We start from the raw sequence: 11,444 nt of genomic DNA on the forward strand, positions 1-11,444 counted from the left end.
AATTATAATAATAATAAAAATAAAAAAAAATAAGAAATAATTTTGCTAAGTTCGTCGAACCGTCCTTAATAAATATGTCAAATATAAGCGCGATCCGTCAACCAGTTTGATTACAAAAGGTGGTTAAGTCGGAACACCTCAGTAGTACGTCGCGATTTTTGCAATAGATAAAAATATCGAACCAAGATTTTTTCTTAAATTTTGTATCTCTTATCAAATTTCGCACGTGGAATCATTGCGAATGCTGGAAAAAGCTGCAGCTTTATCAAAAACACAAGCTAATGAGTGGTAAAAACGTTTGAGAGATCGTTGAAGACATGCCTTGTTCTAGACAACCTTCGACCTCTCCTGACTGATGATAAAAAATGTAAGGGATATACAGCTTGAAAATCGTCAGACAAGTGTTCGAGATTGTTTTCAAAAAGTGTACCACTTTTGGTGCTGTTCTCKAAAGGAACTGAAGCCATTTCAAAAATTACTTATGAAAAGTGTTTCGAGAACTGGAAAAATCATTGGCATAACACTATTCCAACTGGTGGGGATAATTTTGAAGGCGACAATACAAATATTGATGAATAATTATATATTTTACATTTTATTTAAAATTTCCGGGTAATTTTTTGCCATATTGTATGTGATAGGGACTGAAATATGCAACTTCCTCAGTTTGCCAAGGAACACAAAAACACAAATCTTTATGTTAACAATTACTTATTAATAATAATAATTCTTTATGTTAACATAGACGTGTCATTTGACATTAAGATTTTGCGAATTAGCCTTGCTTTCATGATACTATTGATATATAGAATATTTAAAATATTTAAAATAACATCWATATTATTTTTATAACCAAAAGATACAACTAAAACTAAACTAAACTAAAGATAAACTAAAATTACCATAYGAAAATATTTTACGAATCAAGACTGTAAACAAAAGTTATGTTATATTAAGTTATTCAATWGAAAAAATAAAATAAWATTTCTACTTACACCCAAAGAGCTGAGGCTATCGCGATTTTGATGCATCGCCACCAAACGATCGATATCCTCATCCGATTGCGTCGGCCATGTTTCGCTTGTGCCGCTGCCACGTGACTGGATCGGACTGGCTGTGGACTCATTGCGTTTGCCAATAACTGGCGATTGATTGGATTCCTCGGCGGCAGCTTTGGCCTCCTCTGCAAGTGAACGAAACGAAGACAAAGCCAAATCAGTAAACAATTTAATTAGTCGTAAATGCCAATATAAGCATTTACAACATAGATACACACAACAGCATATGACTATGTGTGAGGTTAGTTAGTAATGAGTAAAAATAGTTGTAATTGCAACAARGCACTTAACGCGTAATAAACATACACTTACATATGTATRTATTTATTTATGGGGAACGTGTGTGGAAAAAACGCTGCTGTTGTGCATGCAATCAAGCGTACATATAAATTTAGACATATGYATACATATATGTATGTATATATTGGTTATGTGCACCCAAGTAGCATTGATAAACGGCCGCACTCCCAAAAGTCTATACTTGCGCTCCTATGGCGACGATTGTGCAAGAGCAGCAAATATTTAAAGAGGCAAAAAAAAAAAAAAATTATAAAAAATAAACGTGTCTTACAGCCGGTTTTCTATTGTAGATATATATAAACGGGTATATGTATGTACTGTTATAAACACTTTTCGTTTCGCGCTTTGGGCTTGCACAAACTTGACTTATCTTTTTATTGCATGTATTACAATAACAACTGAAACACGCTTTATTCGAATCGCCAGCAATAGTTAAGTAATTAAAATAAAGTGAATGTGACACGAGACACGCTTTCGGATATATCGATTATGGCTGGTCAGCGCATAGTGACCATTTCTTATGGCCAAACGGTAACGGTGCGCCAATGTACTTATTATGCAGTGTGTACATTTCTATATTAACATATAAATGGATGAATCAAAAATTATGTTATTACGCTTATGGCTTGAGAGATCATAGGCCGAGTTTTTCCATACAATTTTGGTCAGTGTCTGGATGGCATACTTCTCATATTATCCGCTATKAATTTCAAATTAATGATAGCTGGTTGATTGCTAAGAGAAAGCTKTTAACTGTTTATAATGTGCAATATAAATATAAAACGAGAAAAAATTTTTACTACGGTTGTGCCGAAGCTAGAATACATTTCACAAATAAAAAAGAATTCTATAAATACAATTTATAGGGTTTCCGACATTTCATTGTGGAAAACGTAGAAATGGTTAGCTTAATAGCACTAGGCCTTCAACATTAATGAAACATCAAGACTTCAGGCGTTCTTCTGTATGGAAGAAGAAATCTATACAATCTAACGACTCTTCAGAGTCATCGTAAAATTTATAGAATCTTTTTACAATAAAAAAATGCTACTGATATCAAAAAGTGGTATCCGGTCTTTGTAAAAAGCGCAGCGACCATTCGTAATTGGTTTGCTGAATTTCTACGATCAGTTAGCACCAGAATATTAAAAAAAAAAATACACAAAGTGATTTTGGAGGGAGTAGTGAAAATAGATATTAACCATTTTTGGCCATATTTTTCATGTGTTTTGGGTGGAAGCGAGTTCTGTTAGATCTCAAAATCGATAGAAAACAAAAACAAATTTATTATTCCAACTTAATTTCTTGGCCTTCAAAGCAATCCCCGTCCGATAAAACGTACTTTTTCCAACGCTTTTACCAGTGGCCTTTTTACCGTGTCACTATTTTTGACCACAGTATCATGAAAATCTATTCATTTACAATCAACATTAATTTGAGTGAACTTTATGCGATGAATCGAATCCAAAACATGGAAATAAGTATGTAACAGTTAGCTGCCAATGTTATGAATATTGTCTAGACGTTACGTTTAGAATATTGTCCTAAACAYTTTCATGTTGATCCGAGWAATAGTTTCGAAGATACAGCCGTCTTCAAACGCGTTTTTCTCGAAAATTTTCTACAGGAAATCCAATTTTCAGTTTTTTTCTTTCACCAAACTTTAGGTTTAACTAAAAGAATTATTTTTGTTTTCACTTTAGATGATCCTGTAAGGGATTATCCTGCCAAAGCGGGTGTATCTTTTTTAAATCTAAAGAATCTAAAGAATTATATATGTAAACTCGGCTATAATCGCGTAAGCGGTGTCTACACCAACCAAGAAGAAGAGATATTTGTAAGCAATATACGTGAGAACGTACATATAATTGTAGATTTCTTGCATCTCACTTTACTTTTAATGATTTTAAATATACTTATATATTCATCGGGTGTTTACTTTAACCCAATATTAGACACGCCCACTACTGTAAAACTGCGTTTCATATTATTGAATATCATAAAAAGTATTTTAGTTTGACATACTGCTATTTCTTTTCCAACCGTGATCTATCTAAAGATCTAAGAGGATGAATTGATATTGCCATAATCGCAGCGGATGTGTATATAATGATATATAACTACAAGTACATATATAAGTCTGTCTCTTATACACATCTAAGAGGATGAATTGATATTGCCATAATCGCAGCGGATGTGTATATAATGATATATAACTACAAGTACATATATAAGTTGTGTATTTGTAACACAATAACTTCTGTGTRTGTAAACTAAACTCTAAAATTCGGGAATTCCCAAAAAGGTCCTCYAAATAGCAATTTAAACAAAAAWTTTKTTTACTCCAAAAGTATTCTCGAAGTATTTTCTACTTTTATATATTTCTACGGGTTTCTACGTCATCGTCATAACAAAAAACAAAAAAATAAAAATAAAAAAAAAAAAAAAAAAAAAAAAAAAAAAAAATAATAATAATAATAATAATAATAATAATAATAATAATAATAATAATAATAATAATAATAAAGCTTTAATATCACGAGTTCATTAACTTGATAAGAGCGATAAGATATCTGAAAATAGTTAGTTTTTTCCAACTGTTCATGTAGTTGCAGGTCAAGGCAAACTAATTCTCCGATCAAACACTAAACATATTAACAATATTAATCTCAGTCACATATGTATGCATATAAACAAGCTTTTTATTAAAACTTTTATATTCTAGCAGTGCTTAGAATAAACAACAATGACTTTACATAAGCACCTATAATTGTATGTATAAATAACTACCAGTGTGTATGTATACATATGTGTAAATGATGTCGGCTTCCAAATTGAATGTGTGCCATATTGCCAGTCATAAAGTTATATATTTTATAGTTAGTTTATAGCGAGAACTTGCTTCGATGAGGTTTTGCATTGATAAAGCACTCATTTGTGAGAGTGACAGAGTTGTTATACTATATGTGTGTATGTATGTAAATTTATTATCAACTTGAGCGAGGAAAGCGGTATTTTATGCTTTAATATTAATATACATATATTAATTTATGATGTGAAAGGTGTTTTGATACCAATAGTTGATATAATTTAACACAAACAATTTAAGAATAAAACGTTCGAAATTAAGATGTCTCAAATTTTATTTCTGAAATGTGGCGCAGTTGTCGATCGTGCAATTTCGWGGTGTATTTCTATAAAATATTAATTTTAAATGTCATTTTTGAGATATTCCACCTACAAAACACTTAGATGTTTGGTGAAACCTTCCAACTTTTTAGAAGCGTGAGTTTGATTTTTAACGACAAAGGCAGGTCTATCCAAGTTTTGAACCCCTCATGATCTTAGTTTCTAGAGTAGTCTTTCGGAATACTGAAGTATTGGCTATATGTGGGAAAAGTATTAGAACATGACTATGTTCTCATCAGTAAGATAAGGCACTATTAAATATGTCCCATAACACAATTTATTTAAGTGATTTGTAACGGATGTTTTTTTAGACGATTGGTTTTCAATAAGGCAATACTTTTTTCGCAGTTGGTGGTTTTGATAACTGTTACTTGATTTATATCCAGTCTAATTTGTTATTTCATAATGAACAGACTTAATCCGGAACACAACATTCGGTTGATTGAATTGCCCAAGAGGGCCGGTAGAGGAACCATAGATGTGAAGCAGAATATCGAAGAAGACCCGATAGACTCCGTCCACCATTAGACGCAACAATGGGACCTATGTTCATATACTTTATGGAAGATTTTACGGAAGAATATAGGTTTGCGGGCTTACAAAGTCCTCCTCAAGCAAGTATTGAAGTGAAACGACCATGAAKAGGGTCGTATCTTCGGTGAATGAAACCCATTCCGATTTTCATAAGAACATTTTGCTCAGCTCCGTTTTGGTTGAATATGAGTACGTTAATAAAAAAAAACTGTTTTGGAGTGGTAATAATACGAAAGCTAAACTTCAGAAGCCCTTACATTCTCAAAAAGTCACAGTTTTGTATGATATAGGAGCAAATGAAATCATTAGTCCATATTTGTTCAAAAATGTAGCCGGCTATAAAATTACAGTCAGTGAAGTCCATTATAGAACTATGATTAATGACTTTTCCGTCCCTAAATTGAAGGATGTTGATGTGAACGACGTTTGGTTCCAAAAAGACGGCTCTATATGCCACACTGTCAACGATACAGTAAATTKTTTAAGGCAGCTTTTGGTGATTATATCCCGTCGTGAGCCTGTTCTGGCCAAGACCGTGCCATAAAACACCGCTTGAYTATTTTTTGTGGAGTTATATGAAGTTTCTTGTCTACGCAGCTAAATCCGAGACGACTGACACTATAGATGGACGATAATAGATGGTGTGTTATTGCGTACCTACCACAGTTGCTACAAAAATTAGTTGAAAATTCGGACTCGCTGCCGGAATATATTTGATTACTTGCCCAAAATCATGTTTTAATCGTAATGGCAAACATTTATCTTGATACAAAATTCAAATTTTTGGCCAAAGCATTAAAYTATATGCRTTTTATTTCTTCTTATAAAYSACATGTCCGWAAAACACTCTTTAAAATGTCTCGTTTATCAAATTGGTCCCCAAATATTCTTAGTGATATGGAATTGACTTCATCTAATGAAAGGTGGTTGGGTCGAAGAARGATAATTAATTTATTAAAGGAAGACTACGTTTCAAAGTTAGTCAAAAAGATGGATCGTTCAAAAAGATTTTAATGCGAAGCGTTTCTATTACTACCTACGGTGTAAAAGATGTGTAACCACAAAGAAAAGTTCATTAGAAAATATCAGAGTTCAGAACGTAGTTACATACAATAAATAATATTATTATCAAATGCGGATTGTCTACTTTGACTGTATTGGACAAACTTTGAGTCAATAGCGATTATCTAAGGAATCAAAAAAATTAATCAAAGAGACTAATAAGTTTCTGTAAAAGTATTATGTTCTATTTAGTTTTTGTTGAAGAATGTAARCTGAAGCAATTTCATAAAATGGTGCATGTTTTGTGTATGTGGTAGTTATTCTCATCTTGGATAATTTGGGTAGCAGTTCTGAATATTGTTTGTCTTGTTAAAAAAAAAAAAAATTATTAGAAAAAGATTTTGATTATTATTTTACCATTTTAACTTCAAATTGAATGAATTCTTTGGTATTTATTTTCTTCCCCCCGAAAATTCTCTTCTTTCAGCCTGTAAGCTTGAACTTTTGAACTCTTCGCCGAATCTGAAATKTCCGTCTTTTCAGCATTCAGGTCAATATCAGCTTTTAAATTTTATAGAGAGTCGTAAAAAATTAAACTCCTCTCTTCTAACAATAATAACAAAATAACAGCAACGTCAAATTTGACAACTTCATTAAATTCATTGGATAAATTTATGAGCGAGGAGCATAAAATTTGGAACCATATCGATGCTTGGTTGCCGTGCCAAAAGTTACGAACGAAAATTGACGATGTTAACACAACACAAATTCTAAAAAGTGCTACGCTAATGCAGGAATGAGTGCAAAAATGCGTGGTGGACCTTGGGAGAGGTGTTGGCTAAAGTTTCAGTGGCGAGTAAGTWATTTGTAATTTGCAGCTACTCATGTTTTTATAGACTATACGAAAACCATAAATACGATATAATTTGTGCTGCTTAAAATAGTCGTAAAATATTTGTGAGTTTACCGAAATATTTATATTATGAGCATACATCAATATTTGTGCATGAAGAATTTAATTTCGGTGCACTTTACTTGCTAAACATTCCRCTTGCTGCTAAGCGACGGGTACAGTGAGTTGCGTGTTATCTCACCATAACCGTCAGTGTGTGGGTGGGTATACCTCCTCGCTTGTGCATCTCAGCTGTTGGCGCGAGTAAAGGTGGCCGGCGCGCCACGAAACTGCAAACATGCGGCGCATTCAATTCGTCCTCCTCGAGCGTCTCGAGGAAGCGATCTGAATTGGAGCGCAAACTATCGTCCCATGTCCAAGCGCGCGGCTTCAGTTTCAACAAACCACCATTGCTGCTGCGGCGCCGATAGACAAATGCAGTGGGTGGTGGCGATGCCTGCGAAGCCACATTACACGCGCCAACTASGGGCGCACTGCCGAGTACGATAACCCCTTGGGTAGTTTTAGTTAGTGAGTGYGCCTGTTTAGTAGTTGCGAACTCATTCTTTGGCATACTTTGTAATTGTGTGGTTGCTATGGTTGGCGTTATGTCAGCCAAGGCTGCAGGCAGCGCGACCATGTCTCTCTGTTGCATTTCATAAATGTACGAAGCGAATTTGCCATCGATGTCATCATCTTCCTCCGAATCATATGGATAACTACTTGTTCGTTTGTCACAACAGCAGCAAGGTAAACAGCACCAGCGCCAGCACCTCGCAGCACCTACGCGCTTACGCCAACCAACGCGACAGGAACAACACCTCGGCAGCTTTTGTTTTTTCGCTGGCTCATTCCAGTAATCTTTGTATCGGTTGTGCGGTTGGGTSGCGCGTTTCCTGCGCGCGCATGCACAGCGGCTGTAGCACAGCAAGCGGCGCCACCAGCGGTTTCTGCTACAGCTGCGGTGCTTTTGTAGTGTTTGTTTCGACGCTGTTGAAGCGGTGGCTGTGGGCGTTGTAGTGTCGCGTGTGTTRATGCTGCCGCAACTGCTGTTACTATAACTGTTGCGCTTGCGATTCAGCGATGAATAATTGAAATTGTTGTTGTCAGTGGTTGAGGAGCTCGAGGCGCGTTCTAGCGCCACAGTAGTGTAGGCGGCGTCAGCCGTTCTTGTTGACGCCGTTTGGCTTTTCGTGCGCGCGTTGCTTAATTTTACTTTTGTTTGTTGCGTTTTTGTTGGTTTTGTTTTAACTTTTGTCTTGCTTTTCCCGTAATTGTGTATGGCAGGCATGGGCTCAGTGGCGCTAGCATCTATACGAGCGCTACCGCCATTTCCGTTAGCAGCGTTCAACGCGTTATATTGCGCATCTTTCGCTTTCTTACTTTTCGGACGTAATAAACGCGTAACTTTTTTCATTGTTAGTTTGTTTCGCGCGCGCGCGTGGTTTATATTGGAGCGCGTAGTTTGTAGTAGAAATTCGGGTCAAATTCATTTAATTCAGTTCATAGCGCTGATATGTAGACATAAAATGTTTGTTCTTTTTTAAGAATATGTTAGCAAGTTGCCTCTGGTTTGTTGCTTCAAGTACAGTATGGAAGTAATTCATAAACACACTTTGAGGTCTTGTAACATTGTTTACTTACAAAGCTATACAAACTRGTTATAATTTAATTAGTGCTCGTGCTGCTAAAATAAGATTAAGATACGATCATCAATCTCTTTTTTAGAGAAGCTCTTACTCTGCTTAATACACATATGTAGTGTTAAATGTTGGTCATTTCTGTAACACATAAAAACTGGTAGCGGTAAATTAAGTGCTCATGACTTCTTACGAATATTTTACTCGAGTTTAAGGTCAACGAGATCGTAATTATATATCGCGCTGGTAAAGCTAATGACTTCAGAAAATCTCACAAAAGAAGAAACGAAATTTTTTGTTTAGTAATTTAATAATGTAACTAATTGTTCCTAATAAAATTCGTGAGTTTTGAATCGAAAGGAAAATTATAATTAAATAAGTAAGAAATATTAAAACGATTTTGTAGATTAGGCTCTCTAAGGATCTACGTAAATCAAAGGTTTTAAATAACGATTACTTTGATAAATGAATCATTCCAAATTTCAACAAGGCACAAAAGCTTCCTTGAATAGTATACAAATATATACCTTAAATATACCTCAAAATTGTGTCAAACTAATTGTAATGAAATATCTAATCAAGCATTAAATATAGAAGACATAATTGAGAGTTTATTCTGGAAGAAAAAGGAAGATAATTTCCCATTCCATCTTTATAATTCTTTTTTTATCCTGAAATTCTTGACTGCTTTTACGTCTGAATTTCAAAAAATATTCAAGCCAYTGTTTTGCCACATACATGGCGGAGATATCCTCAAGTATAGTGTATGCCACTTAGAATATACCTAGAAGATATTTAAGTGAGGTTATACGAAGTTCGTGCTCGTGTGGGACCTCTCCATGTTCCCTTGAAGGTCAACAATCAGTAAAACAGAAAATTATTGAAGCTTCCAGAAATCTATACTTCAAAMAATTTTTGTTATCCTCAAAAAGCATTAAGTAAAAAATTATCTTTTTGTTTTTTATCTTCGACAATTTCCAAAAATGTATCATGAAGTACTACATAAGATATAACCCTCTGTTTTATTTCTGAAATGTTCCTAAAAGCTTTTTTAGAAATAATGCTTCAAATATACATATACTGAKTTCTTCGAAAATAACAATCACTCAAATATGTATCTCCACTTTATTCACGCAACAAACATAGGTTGGTGTCTCCACTAAGAATTTGGTGAGCGTCTGAGCAAATATTTATGTACTATGATACAGTGGACTTTTACGAAAAGGTTTTGAAACGAAGCGTAGGTCGAAAGTGACTAATTTAATTAGTCTGAATTGAGAATCTTAAACAGGCGAGAAAAATTTTAGTTGTATAATTAATTTATTTTTTGGATAAGGATTAATTTTTATAAAGTACGTTTCGCATTTACATCGATATTTTAATATTACGTTTTGATGTAGGTACATGTAAGATTTTAATAAGTGATCATAACTGAAACGTTCAGTTTGAAAAGGYATTGGGCAAAGGTTTAAAAAAATCGTATTTTTTATTKTCTTATTAAATTCTACAACATCTCTAGTATATTGTCACTTATTTCAAAATGATTCATGATTCTCGTGACATTACACAGGTCTTTGAGATAAAACTCTTAAAGGCTTGGACGGAGGATTTTTTTGATTACAACTATCTGAAAAATATGTTTACTGAAGTTTTCATTATTTTGTAAAAATATCTGCTTTTTTTCCTTCATCAAAGTTCTAATTTAAATAATAACTAAAATACGTATTTTTCASTTTRGATTATCTTATAAGGAGTTATCCTGCCAACGCCGAAGGGTTACCAGAAATGGCCACACAATGGCTGAGTTTAAAATATTTTTTTCCAAAATTTTCAAWTTTTTTTTTTTTAATAATGTGTAACAATGAAAAATTCTAATAAAATATTTCATTCTTTAAATGAAAAAAAGTTGCTGAAAAAAGACTATTTTTTATCCAAGGAAACCTATGTAATCCCTTAAATATAACTTTTATTCATTGACCGAACGGAAAAGTGGGGTTAGGTCAGTATAAAAATAATTGACAAAACACAAGTTACACAAATTGACGCTGAAATAATTCAGCACTAGCTTTAACTTATTTACAGCAGTACAGAGCTCAGTTCTTCTTTGAAGAAAGGCGAAGAAACTATGACCGCTAAATTGAAAAATCCGAAAAATTGCTAGCTAAGCTCATTTTAAGCAATGTCAATGAAWAAGCTATCTTAGTGCAGTTGCATTTCTGGTCAAGATAAATTTTTTTTATCACCAGTAAATGTGCGTTATTGCTGCGTATGAATACAGCTTAAAGCTGCGTTTGTTACTCATGCRGTATAACATTTTTTTCACAGCTTTAACGCTTATTTCCGTTAMTAAAGAGTTTGATTGCAATATGAAGGCCTATTGATTCTATTATAAAGCTGTTGTTGCATATTATTTTCYAAGAATGCCATAAACATATGTATTTGACTAATGCGCTTAAAAGCTACAACGATGTTATTGAATGCGAGTAAATTTTTTTATTAATAGCACAAATTAACTGCAAATCATATCAATTGCCATTGTACATTTAACCTTTGAAGGTTTCTTGTTATTGCATGAAAATTAAATTAAATKAATTAATTTGCTTTACATTTCAATATGGTGACTCAGCACAAGTTTCATGGAAATATGCATGCTAAGCGGTGGTAAATTTTTTCAGAAATTAAAAACAAAAAGTTTTGGTTTTTTATGTTATGGTCTTTTTTTTATTGTATTTGTATACAGAATGATTAACGAAAGAGTGGTTTTTCAAATAAGAGAATTTTTAGTTGAATTGTTTTTATATTTTTGAATATGAAATTACTCGAATTTAA

General features: G+C 33.5%; 1 protein-coding gene across 1 annotated transcript in view; it reads right to left on the reverse strand.

Annotated features, from left to right (window-relative positions):
• The window catches only part of LOC108975577, a gene marked incomplete at both ends in the record, with an annotated part of 36,471 nt that overhangs the window by 5,179 nt on the left and 19,848 nt on the right, over positions 1-11,444 (reverse strand). Inside the window, 1 exon segment of the mRNA XM_018944144.1 lies at positions 996-1,183. Coding sequence (XP_018799689.1) covers positions 996-1,183 — 188 coding nt within the window.

The sequence above is a fragment of the Bactrocera latifrons genome, unplaced genomic scaffold (genome assembly GCF_001853355.1).
Source record: "Bactrocera latifrons isolate USDA-ARS-PBARC rearing strain unplaced genomic scaffold, ASM185335v1 scaffold_67, whole genome shotgun sequence".
NCBI lineage: Eukaryota > Metazoa > Arthropoda > Insecta > Diptera > Tephritidae > Bactrocera > Bactrocera latifrons.